This window comes from Sitophilus oryzae, unplaced genomic scaffold (genome assembly GCF_002938485.1).
Source record: "Sitophilus oryzae breed Bouriz unplaced genomic scaffold, Soryzae_2.0 scaffold_499_pilon_pilon, whole genome shotgun sequence".
Classification (NCBI taxonomy): Eukaryota; Metazoa; Arthropoda; class Insecta; order Coleoptera; family Curculionidae; genus Sitophilus; species Sitophilus oryzae.
In genome coordinates this window covers 2261621-2282694 of record NW_022147083.1, presented here as the reverse complement: position 1 = coordinate 2282694, position 21074 = coordinate 2261621, and the positions used below count along the sequence as shown (strand labels likewise).

Genomic DNA, 21074 nt, shown 5'->3' with positions numbered 1-21074 from the left:
TGTTCGTCAATTTAGTACTTGAAATTTTTAATCTCTTCTACAATAAATAATTAAAATGGACAGTTAGGTTAGGTTAGGTTAGGTTAGGTTAGGTTAAAACGCATGATTTATAGGCAGTAAATATCTTATTATGCACGGGAAGCATATCGATCGATATACCGGGTGTTTCTAAAAGTGGCTCACCCCTATAACTTCTTTATTTTTCCAAATAAATAAACCAGATTTGGTACGTTAGTATATGACATAAATCAGGATTGACTGACGTATTCAATTGTTTTCAGTCACTTCAGTTTCACCGGAAGTGACTACAATTTTTAATTTTTAAATGGTACCCTCGGTATTTTTTTTACTTTATTCGATAGAAAATGACACTGTGAACAGAATGACATATCATATGTCAACTTCTCGCATTCATGCTTAAAAAATCGTATTTTAAATTTTAATCTAGAGTGCTATGGTTGTGTTAAAACAATACTTTGTAATTAAAGTGCCTTGAAAAAATAGATTTGATCTTCTAATATTTTTCGTCTTTGGTCCTTGCCAGTTAAAAGATGTCCAAATCGTATTTTTAATCATAACTTGACTTTTTCAAATGGAACAAGGGTGGTTCATTGGCATATTTGGAAAAACCATTTTTTACGAATAATTTGGTACCACATAAGTAATTTTTCAAAATTGAGTCAAATTGTCGATGCATTTATGGCCATGTATATTAAAATTTTAAAGAACCTATCACAGGAAGGAAGATTTATATTGAAATTCTAAAATCACAGGAAGCGAATGGCAACATGTACACAATTGTAACACCACTTGAAAACAAAAGCGTGGAAGACAATTGGCAGGATATCAAAGTTTCACTAAGAAATCAAAATATAGATGAAATGATTAAACCCAAAAAACAAAAGCACGAAAGAAGTGGATGACGCAAGAAATATTAGGCCTCCTGGAAGAAAGAAGAAAATATAAGAACAACGATCATGTCCAGTACTTACGAACGCATCGGGTAATTCGCAAAAGGATTAAAGAAGCAAAAGAAGCATGGCTTCGGAAATCCTGTAGAGAAATCGAACACCTTCAAAGCTTACACGATGATTTTAACTTACATAAAAAGCTGAAAGAAATATCTGGTGTACAGAAGAGGAAATTGGTATCAGTACTGCACAACGCTAGTGGACAAGTATTAATGACAAATGAAGACCGATGTGATGAGTGGCAACGACACATACAACAACTATTTGATGACGACACTCGGGAAGCTCCAGAGATACTATTGGCAGATTATGAAGCAGAGTGTGGTCCAAGTATACTCAAATCGGAAGTGGAAAAAGCCATACAACAGGCAAAAACAAACAAGACTCCCGGACCAGATGAAATACCCGCGGAACTAATAAAACTTCTCGACAACGACAGTATATCTGTCTTGACAGCATTCTTTAACCAGGTTTACCAAAGTGGGAAATTACCTGGTGACTGGCAGAGATCGATATTTATTGCCTTACCCAAGAATACCAAAGCGAGTAAATGTGATGACTTCAGGCTTATTAGTCTGATGAGCCACATGTTAAAAATACTTTTAAAAATAATTCTCAACCGAATATATGCTAAATGTAAACAGAACATCGGAAAAGAGCAGTTTGGATTTCGTAGCGGACTAGGCACACGTGAAGCCCTGTTTTCCATGAGGCTATTGTTGCAAAAGTGCTGCGAATTTCGCAAGAACATATATGTGTGCTTCATCGAATTTGAAAAAGCATTTGATCGAGTCAGACATACAGAGCTCTTTCGGCATCTGAAATTGTATAACGTAGACAACTATGACATGCGCCTTTTAGTAAACTTGTACTACGATCAAACTGCTGCTGTTAGGGTCGATAAAGGAACTACAAATGACATCCCAATAAAACGAGGAGTAAGACAGGGGTGTGTTTTATCACCGTTATTATTCAACTTGTATTCGGAGAACATTTTTAACTAGGCTTTATCCGGCAAAATAGAAGGCGTTAAAATTGGATGATGATTGGAAAATTGGATTGGAGATCATAAATAACGTAAGACGACACCGCCATTGTCGCAGAAAGCATGGAAGACTTGCAAACGTTGCTAGATAGGGTTCATGAAGTTAGTTGCAAATGGGGTATTAAGACAGGGGTGTGTTTTATCACCGTTATTATTCAACTTGTATTCGGAGAACATTTTTAACTAGGCTTTATCCGGCAAAATAGAAGGCGTTAAAATTGGATGATGATTGGAAAATTGGATTGGAGATCATAAATAACGTAAGACGACACCGCCATTGTCGCAGAAAGCATGGAAGACTTGCAAACGTTGCTAGATAGGGTTCATGAAGTTAGTTGCAAATGGGGTATTAATACAAATATCAAGAAGACGAAATGGTTGTTTGTGCGTAAAATACAAACCAATCCAATCCCGATAAAAATCAGCGGACACAATATTGAACAAGTACCACATTTTAGATATTTAGGAAGCTGGCTAAATAGTGAAAATACATGTGACGAAGAAGTAAAAGCAAGAATTGAAATATATAATACTATAAATATATAATACAACGCTCACTAATAGAAACCTGTCACTGCAAACACGATTGCGAACATTACGTTGTTATATATGATCCACTCTTCTTTACGGACGACTAGACATGGACGCTAAAAGTCGAGAATATAAATAAAATAGAAGCCTTTGAAATGTGGTGCTACCGGAGAATCCTTAAGATTTCTTGGACCGAACATACAAGCAACGAGGAAGTTTTTGGACCGCTGAACAAAGATCGGGAACTATTAACCACCATCAAGGCCAGAAAGGTTAACTACTTCGGACACATAATGCATGGCACCAAATATTATATTCCTCGTTTGATTATTCAAGGAAAAGTCGAAGGTAGAAGATGGGTAGGTCCAAAGAAACTATCATGGCTCAGAAATATACGGAACTGGACCGGTCTGCGGGTGGAGAGGCTGTTTTATGCAGCAGAAGATAGAGAACTCTTCCACGAAATAGTCATGGAGATCGCCAACGCCTGCAGACAGGCACGGCACCGCAAGAAGGAGAAGACATTGAAATTTAAAATGCTATTTTTTTCAATTAATTGAATATGTCAAAAATTGATATATGATATGGTATTCTGTTCAGAATGTCATCTTCTATCAAATAAAGTAAAAAAAATACCGAGTATGTCATTTCAAAATCAAAAATCGTAGTCATTTCCGGTAATACAGGAAACAGGAAGAGGCCGAAAACAATTGAATACGTCAATCAATCCTAATTAATGTCATATACTAATATACCTAACCTGTTTTTTATCAATGTTTAAATCAAAATGTTATAGAGGTGAGTCACTTTTGAGAAACACCCGGTATAGAGATATTATGCATCCAAGTCCACATTAAACCAACAAAACTAAAGCGTAACAAAAACTCAATGTTTTCCAACATTTACACTTGGAGGCTCTTTGGATCGTATCAACAGATTTTAAATCAGCTGGAACGTCCAAACAGCCCAAGTTTATTTGACCTAAGTACACTTTGACCGTGTCGATCAGACTTTAGTTTGTACTTGCTTGGGAAATAATCAAAACATATTTATATTTCTCACTGTATAGGGGATATTGACACGTTTAAAACGTTCTTAAAGTTGGGTCGTATTTCTTCATAGATACCACAGTATCATTTTTTCATTAATATTCCCAAAAACATAATGCGTATATTAATCTGTATGAATTTTCAACTGAATTTACATGGTTTACCAAAATATTAAAAACAAAATATTTTTAGGTTGCCGTCGATTCTATTGAAGGCGAAGCTGATGAAGGAGAAGAATACTAAATTTCACCATTTACCTAGTACACAAGGTTCACTAGAAATCCGATCAGCATTTAATAAAATCCATTTATCCTTACTACTTAATTATATGCTTTGCCTAAATTATATCCTAAAATATAAATTATGTTATTTTTTTTAAATATATATGTAACATTAAGATTTTTCACTTTTATATTTATAACATTATTTATTTGATTTTACTTAATATTTATATTTTGAATTTACTCAAAATAATAGGTAAGAAAACTATCCAAAGTGCTTTATTAATATTATAAGTTTATAATAACATAGTTTTTCACGAGTGTGTTAATAAAGTTTTAGCAAACTGTTTTAAAAAAGAGTTTTTCTAAATTCTATCCTAATCCTGGTACGAATATACAGTATGTCCCCGGAGTGTCTTTACAAGAGTATAAACTTTTTTATTATTGGCATTTTGAGAATAATGCATTCTTCATGAAAAATTTTGCTTGTTCTATAATGGTTTATTCCGTTTATACTATTCCAAATTTCCATACTGTTTTAGAGAAAATTAAAGAAAACATGAAAATATGATTGAATTTTTCTGTCCTAAAAATCAAAAGGCATTTCTATTAGATGGTTGTTGTTAATTTTGATTTACGTCATATTTTTTGCTGTAGTTAAACTATCACATTTTCCGATAATTATATAGCTTGAACTAAGTAAATTCTGTGCTTCTTTAACATTTTAAAACAGCAAAATGTTTTTTTTAATTTCCTTTTAAAACTATGTATATTTAATTGGATTTTAAATACGGCTAAAATCCTAAGTACTAGTACTTAGTAAAATATATTTATATAAAATCTAAATACCTCCTTCGTACCGCACTCTGATCAATCCTAAATTACTGAAAAATACATATTTAAGATGATTTTTGTTAAAAAACTGTCTAGACGAAACACGATTGTGATAGCGGCATGATCCACCATTGATTGAGGTTCTTTTTGAAGCGTAGCAAAAACATCGACTCTAGTCCGAACATCTTCCATTGACAACATTGAAGAAATAAATAATGACTATTGGTTGAGGATCGCCACCCGAGACACGCCATTTGATTACTGTATACCGTTAGACTAGGTGTCCAACTATCAGGCGTCCAACGTTGGAAGGCATTTGACGCATAGTCCAGAGCTCGTTCCAGAGCTAGCTTAAGGGTAACAAAAATATATTAGCACTGAAGCACAATAAAAGCTTCAAACGCTTTTATTGCTATTTATGTCCCATTAGTTACAGCTTTCTTTGTATCCGTAACTTAAAACGCTTATACATATTTCTACCACAAAAGTTAATTTTTTTCAAAAAAATCTCCAACTTGTCAAAATTTTAATTCAAAAAGTGAAAATAATCATTTATATCAGCAATAAGTAAATGGAAATGGAATCCTATTAGAAATTATTAAAACAATACAAAAAATTAAACACATTATTATTAGCCTATTAAGTATTTTCTTGATATGTCGATTTAAGCAAAGAAACTAATGAAACTGTTACAATTTTGTATTTTTTTTAAATAGTCTTTGTTGACAAATAAGATACATACGATAAAATTACCATCGATTGTTATTCCCAGCCGTCTTTGACGCCGTTTTTTTCGATCTTACGATAATTTTTTTTATTATAAAATATAATATGTAAAGAATAAAATATAATATATAAAAAATACTTTAAACATATTATATATATTGTCAATTATCATAACCATTTTTACCAAGGAGCTTAATTATAAAATATAATATGTAAAGAATAAAATATAATATATAAAAAATACTTTAAACATATTATATTTATTGTCAATTATCATTTTTTTTTATCACCATTTTTACCAAGGAGCTTATAAAATTATGAATTCATATTTTATTGATAATATGGCGAAGGAGAGTATTATATAAAATTATGATTTTTAATATTTTACCATTTATTTTATTTTTTTGCCACTTAGTTGCCACAAGTTAATTAATATTTATATTTATAGTTAACTTTTTATAAATACTTGTTGAAAAAAGCCTTGAAAAAATAAGAAAGTTAACTTGTTAGTGGCTTTTTACTTGTAAAACAAATTGAACCTATTGAAAAACCTACAAATTGAACCAAATTGAAAAAACAAGCTGAACCTTACATGAGGTATACATATATTACTCCCTTCATCAGAAGCAAAAACAGGAACAATCTATTTAAAATTCCTAAATATAACTACTTAGAGAACAATCTAGTTTTATAGTAAATCCGTTGATATTCTGCTTATATTCAGATTTGTTTTACGAGTAATGCCACTGACGACTGAAGCCAGTTTACATTTATATTCTACGCATTGGTACCACAAATGGTACTTAAAAAATAACTTTATATTTTTAAGATTCTTTTTTATAAAAGATGATAGTGGATAGTGGCGAAAGTCCCAGTCTTTTTCATTAAATGAACCCGCCCAAATTATAAATTAAATATAACTATATTAATAAATTTCATATTAAAAATTATAAATTATTAAATATAAATAAATTTATATGTCCTTTTTATGAATGTACTTCTGGATAAAATTTTACAGTTACCTCTATATAATTCTGCTAATTCTTTGCAAGGTGCCGCTAAAAATAGAAAATACTAAAACACCTTAGCCATCAAGTTATTATTTATATGACCCAGAAAAGTTACAATACGTTTTATATTGCTATCGGAAAAACATTTAAAAGGTAAATATTGTAGTGCATTAAAAATTAAACCTATCTATCAAGTTATTTTTACCAATGTTTTGGATATACTTTTAAGGTATTTTAATTATTTATTTAATCCTAGATGATTATTAAATAATAAATTATTTTATTGAATATTACACCGATAAAGCATCTTCTATAATGGAACAAGGACATAAAAATCGATTAACGAACAGCAAAAAGACACGGTCTTGATTTTTTTTCTTATAATTAGTGGAAATACTGTGTAATAAACGTCCGGTGTTCAGAATAGTTTGTGTTGTTTGTGAGTGAGTGGTACTGTAAATATATTTTAGCAATAAACTACCAGTCTTATCGTAGTATTAAGTGTAACAATAGAACGGTTTTCGAATAATGGGTAGTTCAGCAAGTATGCCAAAGTTGTGCTGCGAGGATTTTGATTTATTAGATAAAGGGAAAGGCGGAGATAATAAAAGGTAAAAATCATACAGAAGATATTGCCGGGCTCAGACGAGTGATAAATAATTGCACAAGTAAACACGACATGGCAAGTACAGTGTGATCGAGAAAAAACGGCGTCAACGATGGCTATGAAATGAAGATCGCTGTCATTTTATATGTAAATTTATATGGGAAATGTCATCGATCGTCATTTCCCAGCCAACTGGACGCCATTTTTTTTCGATCATACGGTATATGCCAATAACAAATGTTTGTCAAGTACACGAATCGTCAGAGTCCGCTTTTACTTGCGAATCAGTCATTATATTTGACAAATATTTGTTATTGGTATACAGGGCGAGTTTTCTACGATGGAAGCCATAGTTGGCCATGATTTCACAAAAAGCGCCATTTTTAAAGCTTTTCAGCGATATAAGCTATAATATGTTTTTTTCGAAAAATTACTGAATTATAGCCAATTCTTATTATTTTTAAACAATTTCACTTAGTTATGGAAACAAGTTCAATCGTCGTTGCTCTCAAAGATGTCAAATTGCCACATCCAAGCTTTGTAAATAAAAATAAACAAAAATTGTGAATATGAATTTTTCAAATGAAGAAAAGCATGTAGGATTATTGGTTCAAATTTTTTTGGCCATAACATTTTTGACCGGTGAACACTTACTTACTTTACGCTTTTTAGAGAAAACGGTTTTCAAGACATGTTAGAAAAGTTAAATTTAGAGACTCGCGTATCAATAGAGAGTAGAGAATATGACTTTCATTATGAACACTCCCCCTCATAACTAAAGAAATATTTGTATAATATAAAAAATGATTTTTATCATAATTATGCAAACTCAGGAATAGGAAGAGGTAGACCAATTGCATGGGCCTCCTCGATTCTCTGACCTATCCATTTTAGATTTTTTATGCGGTATAGTTAACAACAAGGTTTACAAAAGAACTTAATTAAGAGAGGCACTCCAAGAGGCGATACGAGAGAAATTTGATAAATTCGACCGGCCGATCTTTGAGATAAGCTTGTAATTTAGTTTTATAAAGCAATTTATGTACTCAAAACAATGGCAGATTTTTTGAAAATTTGCTAAAATAACTTAAAGTATACAGGGTGTCCCAGGCTGAGCGTACATTAGAAGTTCCTAGAGAACTACAACATCCAGCTCGGAGATTTTTGGCACATCATAGTTTCACAACGAGATATATCGATTAAAAATATTTTCAATATGGCGGCACTTCCGGAAATACCGGAAGTTGACAGCAACTTTCTTATTTTAAATGGGTGCCCCCATTTTTTATTACACACTTAAATTCTCTGTAAAATTTTCTGAATTTTGATATTAAATACTCTATATCTAACATTGACCGGTTTTGAGAAAAAAAATATTTAAAATATTTGAACGAAAAAGACTGCCTGTCAAAGATATGTGTATAGCCTAAACGTCAAATTTAGTGATTACCACAGCCACTGTGACATAAGGAGAAGACATGTGGTTATCTATTTCAAAAATTGAATTGTTCAAATGTCATAGAACAATGGCGGTAGCTGTCATGGAATTGAGCGATTAAAAAATTATCATAAATCTTTTTTTTTTTCAAATGGAAACCCACTTTTTTATTGCACTAATGAAAATGTTTTTCAATTCGTTACTTTTTAACAATACATGTTCCTATACCTAAAATAAATCGTTTTTAAGTTATTAAGGATTTAATTTGAAAACGTATATTTATCTTGATTTTATCTAGCTTCCTTTGACATTAAGTGTCAAACGGTCAGACAATTTATTTCCATCTGTCAGAAAGCGAATTATTTGAATTTCCTATATTATAAATAGTGCCTGCGTTAAGAGTTTAAAAAGTGTATTTAAAAAATATATAATATCTCGTATTTTTGCGCTTTAGTGATATCTAATAAGTAGTTGATATTATCCTTTATTATTAATAATATTCCGTATGATCGAAGAAAAACAGCGCAAAGTTGGCTCGAAAGTGATGCTGCTCTTTGAACAAAGCGTCACAATATGACATGGCCAGATCTATTGTTTTACATCACTTGACGTTATGACTTTAATAGGCTACTGGTTAAAATCAAGAAAAATATACGCTTTTAAACTAAATCTTAAATAACTTAAAAACGATTTATTTTAGGTATAGGAACATGTATAGACAAAAATTAACGAATTGAAAAGCCTTTTCACTAGTGAAATGAGAAAAGTGGGTTTCCATTTGAAAAAAAATTATTTATGATAATTTTTTAATCGCTAAATTCTATGACAGCTGCGGCCATTATTATGACATTCGAACTATTTAATATTTGTAGTAGATAGCCACAGGTTTTCTCTTTATGGTACAGTGGCTGTGGTAATCGCTAAATTTGGCGTTTAGGCTATACACATATTTTTGATAGGCAGTTTTTGTCGTTCAAAAATTTTAAATATATTTTTCCTCAAAAACGGTCAATGTTAGATATAGAGTGTTTAATATCAAAATTCATAAAATTTTATAGAGCATTTAAGTATGTAATAAAAAATGGGGGCACCCATTTAAAATAAGAAAGTTGCTGTCAACTTCAGGTATTTCCAGAAGTGCCGCTATATTGAAAATATTTTTAATCGATAGATCTGGTTATGAAACTATGATGTGCAAAAAATCTCCGAGCTAGATGTAGTTCTCTAGAAACTTCTAATGCATGCTCAGCCTGGGACACCCTGTATATGTAGTGATATTAGTTTTTTAAGTTTTAGTCTGTGTCATTAGCGTAACTAGCAATTTATCCTTGGGTGGGCCTGGAGGGTGGCTTGGGGTTGACACCAGAGGGGGCCTAGCACTTTTGTTTTTTTTTTAAATGAAAAATAATTTTAAAAACATTTTTTGAATAAAACGTTTACATGAATTTCTCTATCAATAAATTTCATAGACTTGGTTATTAAACCGTGTTCACGTAGATTACTTAAATGCCTACAAATTTTCTAAAAAAAAATAAAAATTAACACATTTTTTGAACACAACAAAATAATATTAAGTAAACAAAACTAGAAAACGTCATTTTTACTGCATCACAAGCAAATAAAAATTAATACGTAGCCAAGAGTCATAATTCAGGATTTCTCTGGGAGGTGCCCACCAATACCAGGGGGGGGGGCGGCATCCCCGGGCATCACTGTAGTTACGCCAATGGTTGTGCCAATGGTCTGTGTAATGTAGGTAAATTGTAAAGAACCGTTTAATAAAATATTGTCTTTTAATAAGTTATAAATCATAACATAATAAGAATACCATGGCAACTAAGTGAAATTAGTCAAGAAAAATAAGAATTGGCTATAACCTAGTAATTAAAAAAGAACATATTACAGCTTATATCGCTGGAAAGTTTTAAAAATTACGCTTCTTATTCCGACCTTTGTATTTAATTCTATTGTATTTGCCGATTCACGACTATTTTACCGGATATGTGAAGGAGTTAATTTATTTATATTGCAATCGATTTCAGCACCAACACCGGCACCGAATTTGCCGGCCTTTGTGAAAGCGCTCTAACTCAAAAAATATTCTTTAAGTCAGGCTCAATTTTTTTTAAATTACAGATCGTTATTTTGTAATTTTTCAAATAAAGGCCATGTTATGACCTTGAGTATTTTTTTTTAATTATGATAAGATATTAGTATAATATTTTTATTTTAAGGTCAAAGAAGAAAAAACATTTAAAATTAGTTTTTAGTAACATAATAATATGGATTGCATATTATCCAAAACTTCCCTTTTTAAAAGTGAATACACGTATCTAGTATTTAATATGAAAGTAACATTTACAATATCGGTACTGCTTCTGAATCATTTTGTGTAGTATTATGTTGATTGTCCAGATTTTCCTTAATATTAACAAGATAAAGAGTATCATTCTTTGTCCGCCAAACAACCTAGACACCACTTAATACACACCACGTAGCGTGATTATACTTAATAACATATTAATCTAGAAGTGCAATATCATTCAAAGGGTATTACGAAAATATACACGATATAATGCTACACAAAATAAATTAAAATTAATATATTCCTAACATTTTGCTGTATTTCGTTGCAAAACCAAGTTATATCAGGCTGGTAAACTACGATCAGAATCAGTTCCTGAAAAATATCGGTGAAAAACGGAATAATTGGGTAAAATGAGACACCCTGTTCTTAATTAATTATTTTTTACGATTAAAAATATACTTTTGTTAATAGTGTAGGCGTAATGTAATAAAATTTGCAACAATTATTTATTTATTTATAGGTTTTATCATATTTTATAATTTTATATAATAATTTAAATAGTCTATTTATATTAGTTTCTTTCATAAATTCTCTTATCTCAATGGATTTGGAATATTTTGAATTTATGAAACGACTGAGAACGCACGAGACATTATCACCAAAAAATCTCGAAATTTAAATAAAATACATTTAAAAACCGTTTACAGCCCTATACTCATTATTTTCTGATGCGGTTAATGCGTCGATTGGCTTTTGGGCGAACCATCAAAAGAAATATCACGAACACAATGGACGAATCTCTATGAACTAACGAGACGCATCGACGAACCTCATGAGCGAATAGTGAGTATGGGGCTTAAGGTATACTCTGTTATCTGTGGACTTAAGTGTGTATAATTAATTAACATTTCTTTCCAAAATGTAGTAAAAAATATGACTTTTTGGTAGCTGTTGATCCTTCATAAAGCCTTATCAATAATTCCTAGTGATGGTTTTCTTCTGATAGTACGGACAATGATGTTATACAAAAAATATTACATGTTGTATAAAAGAAGAGAGTATGTATAATTATTATTAGAACAAGAAAATCCTAATGCTTCTCCCGAAAGAGACATAAATTTAATCTTTATCAATTGAAACTATATCAAGAATCAATTTCACAATAATTATCTTAATACAGTTCATGAAGAATGGGGGCATTTAACTAAAATCTTAGTTTTCTATAAAGCCACCTTTAAAGTAATGGGTTATAATAGGTTATAATAATAAAATAGGTAAATAGACGTAATATTCAATATTATGTGACAGATAGCCCATGGCAATTTGAAACTTTTAATGATAAACGCCTACTGTTGGAGCGAAAGTCAAATTTTGTCTTATATTTAAAAAAAAACACATTTTTCTCATTAAATATTGATTTTAGGTATAAAAAGTGCTTAATAAAATAAAAAGATTAAACAAAACTTTGTTCGATTACGATACAAAATACAGGGTGTTCCATTGAAAATAGTGGAGAAAAATACTATCTTTTGTTTTGACTTGCTCTGCATACATCAAACAAGATTGCAAATTTTGGTAGATAGCCTTATAAAAAGAAGATACTGTTTTACAGTATTTCTAGTAAAAGCATTTTAAAATTCTTTGAATTTAGAATTTTAAGAGAGCTTTAATTAAGCAGTAAATTTAGTAATAAAAAAGTTTATATTTCAAAAACCACTTGGTATATGATATTATGGTATTTTTGGAATGAAAATTTAATGGCAAATTCATTGTGTAAAAAATATATAGTATTCTATTTAAAAATATTCAACTTTGTACAAATTGGTTTGTACAAAGTAATTTGTACAAATTACTTTTTTTACCTTGTTTATTTTCATTTTTAATACATAATTAGGTATTTTCAGTATAAAATAAAATATGTACATAAAGACGTGAAAATTTAAAAAAATAAGGATAATACCCTCTTCTTGGATATAATGTATGTATATCATTAAGTATTTATTGTTTGGTAATTTACATACATACATACAGCCGTTACTCGCTGACGAGTATTCGACACACATAAAGAAAATGGTCACGCAAGGCGTTTTCTTTCATGAGCTTTTCTGTGACTGAAAAGCCCGATACGTGATGTTATCTGCCTACCGCACTCCGGACATTCAAAAATCTCATTGCTTTGTTGCCTCTCTACTTTCTGGTTTGGTAATTTAGATTTTTAAGGAAAGGTCGATTATTATAATAAATAACCGATATCTAATATTAAAATTAAAGATGATTGCCATTTAATATAATTACTAATGATATTCATAACTGCCAATCTTAAAAGACTAAATACCGTATGATCGAGAAAAAACGGCGTCAACGATGGCTATGAAATGAAGATCGCTGTCATTTTATATGTAAATTTATATTAGAAATGTCATCGATCGTCATTTCCCAGCCAACTGGACGCCATTTTTTTTCGATCATACGGTAGTTGCATTACAATAATTGATATTAGTTAAAATAAACATAAAGATCTATGGATGAAAAAATGTTTTATATACAGGGTATTATAAAATGTTATATATATTTTATATACAGGGTAATTCAAATTCGAAACCCGCCATTGGGATCTCGAAAACTCTAGGAGATACGAGGGTAGTTCGAAGTGTGCATAGATGTGCTTAATAATATTCAGTTTAGAAACGTTTAAAATTATGAGTAATTCCGGAAAAACCGAAAATTGTAGATTTCGATTTTATTGACGTTACTGACGTTATTTGAGAAGATATCCAAAAATGAAAGGCACATTTTCATTGTAAAAAATAAAATTTTCTTTGTTATAAAGTGGAAACATTTCAGACAGCCCTCTGCTCAGTTCTCTTCTGTAGAGGGAGTCCAATCCAAAGGTCTGTCATTGCAAAAGTAAGTCTTTGCTGAGAGTGGAATTGGTACAAGACACCTAATACCAACTCTGCTTGGAAAGCGAAGAAACTATAAAGCACAGCAAGATTTATCAAAACTTAGACATATCACCCTCGAATATAACCACCTATAAGAAAGTTAGGTACCAACGAACTAGTGGAAAAGAAGACATTATTCTAATAAATAACACTGGAAATATTAGAAGAATATATATGTATATATTTGTATACAAAAACTTAGAAGAAAATTCTTGGGGATAGCGGTCTGAAGACAAAAATTAAACAATTTTTTACATACACCAAGCTTTCGGATATTTTATTTCCTTTTTCAAGGCTACAAAATATTACAATAATCAACTGAATTTAATATAATATTATATTTGTATACAAATATATACTTCTCTACTTGTGTATTTACAGCTCGGGATCTCTATTACCAGAAATCAACAGAAGAATTAGAGTAAGAATTAAGTTAAATTATGGAGTAATTATGGAAGAAACTCAATAATATTTAAATCTAGAATGCCATTTTATCTAAAGAAGAAAACTTGGACACTTAAAACGGACATAATAAGGAAACTGCAGGTCGCACAAAGCTCAATGGAATGAAATATGCTGCGAGTGGATACGACAAAAGACCCAGTTAATGGATGTCATACACAGAGTCAAATCCTTCAAATGGCTATGGGCAGGACACCTGGCAAGTAGAACGGACATCAAATAGACCACAAAAATTACAGTATGGTACCCACGAGGAATTAAGAGACCAAGGAGAAGACCGAACTTAAGATGGAACCACGATATTAGGAAATTAGCAGGGATAACAATGGGCCCACATACAAAGAGCGTATCTAAATATGTGAAGGAGGCTACACCATAGTTGGAAATGAATAAGCTAAAAATAATGATGATGATGATGATGAAGAAGAAGGTTAGGTATTGAGGGTAAAATTTTAACATTTTTGTTATAACTGATCCACATTAAGTCCTTACGACCACAGTGGAGGGTACCACGTATCCTGTATAAGTCTTGTTTGTTACTTAATAGAGAATTTGATTTTAGCGCCTAAAGCGCGCCATATTGGTGACGTAGAGAATGACATAGCAGCCATGTTCAAGAAAAGGACTGTACACACATTCTTGTAAAACACATAAAAAATAAAGTTTCATAGAAGTTACAACTTTTTTCAATCCACAACATACACACAAACATCAACAGTCCACTGCACAATCATATTCAAACAAATCATTGGTCCTTCGACGCAGAATAGCATCAAGCGGTTGAGAAATCAGCAAGAATACACGAAAAAGGAGTTGAACCTAACATTTTACAACAAACAAAAGAAGCCAAATCATAACAGAATTCATTCAGCAAGACACAGCAATTCATCAAGTAGGTCCATTCCTTTATATCCTAGCTCATACAATCATTTAAACCAAAGCTAATATTTGATTTTACAATAAAAGTCAATTTAATCTCATATATATCATAAAAAACACATTATAGTCGTTAAACTAGCATAGTATCAGGTAGGATAGTTGTATAATTAACATAATTTCAAGCATTTACAGTAGTTTTGACATCCAAAGAGGGAATTATTTAAACAAAATCATAGCATTTAATTTAGCCGGTTATTTCTGGATATTATTCGTTTACATGTCGGTTTCAAAACGACTTCCGAACAATTTTTCACGCTAACGTTTGCATGGGGGTCAAAAGTTAAATTAATAGGTAAAATAATTAGAAACATAATTATTTAAACATAAATCAGTTACATACTTATTTAAACAATTATAATAAATAGTAACAATGTCGGACGAAGAATTCAAAACATTAAAAGTTCAATGCAATATGCTTAAAAATCGATTATTTCGGTTTGAACAATTTTTAAATGATGCAGCGAATCATAAGAAAATCGATGAAATTGATATTCGTTTACAAAGATTAGATGAAACATGGAACGAATTCCAATCTGTACAACTTTCTATAGAATTAATTGACAATTCTGACGAAATTTGTGCTGAGAGGAATGACTTTGAAGACAAATATTTTTATTTAGTTTCAAGATTCAGATATTTAATTAACACTAATAAAACACACTCTAACAACAATCAAGTAGTTCCTAATAATTATCTAAATCCATCAATGAACATAAAACTACCTCAAATCGACCTGCCGCATTTTAATGGAACATACGAGAACTGGTTACCCTTTTATGAGGGATTTAAAGCACTCGTTCTTGATAATCCGTCACTCAACAATATTCAACGCTTTTATTACTTACTTTCGGCTTTAAAGAATGACTCGATTCAGGTAGTTCAGTCACTAGAAATCAGCGATCACAATTTTGATATAGCATGGTAATTACTCAAGGACAGATATGAGAATAAACGTGTAATTGTTCAGAATCATATAAAAGGCATATTTGAGCTCCCCGTTATGAGCAAAGAAAATCACGGTATCTTAAGAAAAATTATAGACGGTTTTTCTAAACATCAAAGAGCTTTAAAGTCATTAGGACAACCAGTGAGTACCTGGGATACATTATTGATTTATATTTTAAGCAATAAATTAGATAATCATACAAGACGCGAATGGGAAGCATCTTTAAAGTCAGATCAGCTACCAGATATAACTATTTTTTTAGATTTTCTTAAAAATAAAGCACAATTGCTCGAAACATTAGACACTCGTGAAACAAATAAGGTAGTAGGAGTTAAGTCAGATAAATCATTCATGCATTCATCAAGCCACCAAAGCCAATGATCAATGTAGAACTGATTGTGGGTTTTGCAGAGATAATCACATGATTTACAAATGTGATAAATTATTAGCTCTTTCTCCTAAAGCAAGATATACGGAATTAAACAAATTAAATATATGTTGTAATTGTTTAAAATTCGGACATTCAGTAAATACATGTCGAAGTAATAGTGCTTGTAAGCAATGTCATAAACGACATAAAACTGTACTGCATTTCAATAATTATATTGTCAAAGAAAAAAACGTTACAGAATCGCCTACATCAAATTGCACAGAATTATCTACAGTTCAACCAACACATTCCAGTGTTCACATATCGCAAGAACGTCACGTTCTGTCAAATTCAGAAGATTCCATCGTGAACGTGACTTCTCTAGAACAAAATTTGTTACATTCTAAATCAGTGAATGAGCAGGTATTGTTATCTACCGTACAAATACATGTTTTTGATATAAATAATAAGCCTGTCAAATGTATAGCATTATTAGATTCAGGTTCTCAATCGAATTTTATGACTCATGAATTATTCAAAGTGCTTAAACTAGACGCTTTACCGATTCAAATACCGGTGACAGGAATTAATCAAACAAAGTTAAATATTAATAAAAGAGTTTTTGCCAAGGTTAAGTCAACCGATAGCTCGTATAGTTCAAATCTGTCATTTTTAATTTTAAACAAAATAACAAGTGAATTGCCACAGTATTATTTTAGTCCTTCCGAGTTGAACATTCCAGACAATATTGAAATATCAGATCCAGAATATAATAAACCAGGTAAGATAGACATGCTGTTAGGCAGCGGAGTTTTCTTTTCTTTACTATCATCAGGCAAAATCTAACTAAATAAATATGGTCTTATCTTACAGCAAACTAAATTAGGTTGGATATTAGCCGGTCCATTACAAATTCCTGAGTCAAGCTCTTCTGAAATAGTCTCTTGTTCTAATGTAGTTCCAATTGTCTTTTTACGCCAAATTATAAACTTCTAAACGAACAACTCGAGCGTTTTTTGGCAAATTGAAGATCTGTCATCTGATAATACAAAGTTATCAAATGAAGAACTTGATTGTGAAATACATTTTCGAAAACATTTTGAACAGGACACTACCGGTCGTTACACAGTACAACTTCCGTTGAAGAGCAATCATACTGAATTAGGTGAATCAGTAAGTACAGCAATCCAGCGTTTAAAGCACCTGGAAAGTAAGTTAGCACGCAATGATGACTTACGTAAACAATATCATGAATTTCTGCAAGAATATGAAGACTTAGGACATATGTCAAGAGTTAATATCGAATTGGATAAATCCAATGAAATACATAATTATTTACCACATCACGCGGTAGTAAAAGAAGATAGTAGTACTACACGTGTAAGAGTAGTTTTTGATGCATCATCTAAAACGGCATCAGGGTTGTCTTTGAATGATGTGATGATGATAGGTCCTGTTCAGAGGAACTTATTTGATATTTTAGTACACTTACGCATATTTAATGTAGTCATTACAGCGGACGTTGCAAAAATGTACCGACAAATATTTGTCAATGAATCGCAGTGCAATCTACAAAGAATTGTATGGCGCAAAGAACCATCGCAAGAAATTAAACATTATCAGTTGAATACAATTACTTATGGAACAGCTAGCGCTTCCTTTCTAGCCACACGTACTCTACATCAAATTGGACTTAATTGCAAGGATACTGAGCCTATAGTTAGTGATGCAATTTTAAATAATTTTTATATGGACGATTTAATTTGCGGAGCATCCACCATTGAAGAAGCTATAGAGCTAAAATCAGGGCTGGAAAAAGTTTTGTCGAATTCAAGATTAACGCTGAGGAAATGGCGATCAAATAAACAAGAAGTTCTTAATATAAGTTTAAAGAAAGAGTCAGAAAATGAAAGCCAATCTCAGTACGTGATATCATCAGATATGAAAGGAAAAACATTAGGTATATATTGGGATACAAAAACTGATATATTTCAGTATCTTATAACATATAAAGACTTAAAGAAACCAATTACAAAAAAGGTTATACTATCTACAATAGCCACTATTTTCGACCCACTGGGTCTCATATGCCCATGCATTATAAGAGGCAAATTATTCCTACAACGGCTCTGGCAATTAAAAATAGACTGGAATGAAGAAATTCCTGGCGATTTTCAAGACATTTGGAGAGATTTTATCGATACCCTGACAGACATAAATAAAATACAGATTCCGAGACATGTTATACTGACCAAACCGTCAAGGTTATATTTACATGGATTTTCTGATGGATCAGAAGTAGCGTACGGTGCTTGCATTTACATTGTGTCGACCGATGACAGTGGTCATAGTTTATCAAATTTAATATGTTCTAAATCACGTGTTTCACCGATTAAAACCATATCTTTACCGAGATTAGAACTATGTGCAGCGTTATTGTTAGCTCAATTAATGAACACGGTTCGACAAGCATTGAAACTTGATGTTACTTGTTACTTTTGGACAGACTCTAAAATTGTGTTGGCGTGGTTAAATGATCAACCTAACAGATGGAAAACATTTGTAGCTAATAGAGTGTCAGAGATTCAGTGCTTAAGTGAACATTCCGATTGGTATCATGTACCTTCCCCAGATAATCCTGCGGATATTGTATCTCGTGGCTTACAACCTTCAAAATTAATACATTCTAAATTGTGGTGGCATGGCCCTGAGTGGCTTACTCAATCCATAGATCATTGGCCATCAAAAGGTGAAATTAAAATAGATAATTCCCGAAATGCGCAAGGAAAAGATTGTTTTAACGTATCATACAATTACTGACAGTTCAGTATTTTCTCGATATTCTAGTTTTTCTAAACTACAGCGCGTAGTCGCTTATATTTTAAGATTTAATCATAATTCTAGAAATAAGGATAAACTAGATAAGGGTCTTTCCCATAACGAGTTGGAAAGAGCTACTCTGGTATTGTGTAAAATGGTTCAGGCACTGGAGTTTCCAGTAGAACTAGCTCTTCTATGTCAGAGCAAGTCGATTCATAAAAATAGTAATATTTTATCATTAGATCCTTTTATAGATAAGAATGGTCTTATTAGAGTAGGAGGGCGACTTAAACATTCATCTCTAGCATTCGAACAAAAACATCCTATTTTGTTGCCCGGAAAACACATATTAACAAGGCTTTTAATAAAACACGAGCATCATAAATGTTTACACGCCGGTAGTCAATTAATTCTTGCACGATTGCGTACTAAATTTTGGCCCATTAATGGTCGTAATGCTGTTCGCAGTGTATTAAAGAATTGCCTCACGTGCTTTAAAACCAATCCAAAAACAGCGGTTCAAAAAATGGGTGATCTACCTGAATCGCGAATCACACCTTCTAGGGCGTTTTATCATTGTGGCATTGATTACACTGGATTTTACAATTTAAAAGACGGAAAATCAAGAACACGGACTTTAGTTAAATGTTATTTATGTATATTCGTTTGTCTAGCTACTAAGGCCGTACATGTTGAGTTAGTTTCCGATCTTACTACTGAAACATTTATGAACGCGTTTAAGAGATTCGTATCTCGGAGAGGTCTATGTCGACATATTTATACTGACAACGGTACTAACTTTGTTGGTGCTCATAACAACATGCAAGACGTTTATAAGATATTAAAAAACTTAAACGATAATGAAAAGTATTATAACTATTTTAAAGATCATATTATCGAATGGCATTTCATACCTGCAAGATCTCCTCATTTTGGAGGCATGTGGGAAGCGGCAGTAAAATCGTTTAAACATCATTTAAAACGAGTTGTTACAGATGCTAGTTTAACGTTTGAGGAATTTTACACGGTCTTGACTCAAATAGAGGCGATTTTAAACTCCAGACCTTTATCCCCTCTTTCAAATGACCCTTTAGACCTTTACCCATTAACCCCAGGACATTTCTTAATTGGCGATGCTCTGGTCTCAGTTCCTCAACAACCAGTAGTTGATATACCATTGAACCGATTGTCCCACTACAAGAAACTACAACAAATGGTGCAGAGTTTTTGGAACCGCTGGTCAAATGAGTATCTGCATACCCTACAACAACGTTCCAAATGGAAGGAGGACAACAGCAACATTATTATCGGATCGCTGGTTCTCCTCAAGGACGAAAATCTTCCCCCCATGAGTTGGCAACTGGGTAGAATCATGGAGGTGATTCCCGGCAAAGACGGTAAGGTTCGGGTAGTGCTGGTGCGTGTCCGTGGCGGTATTGTTAGAAGAGCAAAACATAAAATTTGTCCGCTGCCTCAGGCAGACTAGATATGTATTATTAAGCTAAGATATACTAATATAAGTTATGATATGTTAGTAATATGTGCCATTTTTGATATTGTATAAGTTAATATTGTTAATTCAAATTAATATGTTATTTTATATATTGAAATAGTTAAGTATTTCAAGGCCGGCGCCATGTTTGTTACTTAATATAGAATTTGAATTTAGCGCCTAAAGCGCGCCATATTGGTGACGTAGAGAATGACATATCAGCCATGTTCAAGAAAAGAACTGTACACACATTCTTGTAAAACACATAAAAAATAAAGTTTCATAGAAGTTACAACTTTTTTCAATCCACAACATACACACAAAAATCAACAGTCCACTGCACAATCATATTCAAACAAA

The 21074-nt window shown here is 31.8% G+C and overlaps 2 protein-coding genes across 2 annotated transcripts in view; both read left to right on the top strand.

Moving 5' to 3' along the window:
- Window positions 1-4164, top strand: part of LOC115886811 (tubulin alpha-3 chain) — a 121766-nt gene extending 117602 nt beyond the window's left edge. The window contains exon 9 of the mRNA XM_030906103.1: window positions 3789-4164. Coding sequence (XP_030761963.1) covers window positions 3789-3839 — 51 coding nt within the window. The 3' untranslated portion in view covers window positions 3840-4164. The remainder of the gene's footprint in view (window positions 1-3788) is intronic.
- A 2736-nt stretch (window positions 4165-6900) lies between these two features.
- The window catches only part of LOC115886866 (NADP-dependent malic enzyme-like), a 73080-nt gene continuing 58906 nt past the window's right edge, over window positions 6901-21074 (top strand). Inside the window, exon 1 of the mRNA XM_030906189.1 lies at window positions 6901-6998. Within this exon, the coding sequence (XP_030762049.1) occupies window positions 6916-6998 (83 nt within the window). The 5' untranslated portion in view covers window positions 6901-6915. The remainder of the gene's footprint in view (window positions 6999-21074) is intronic.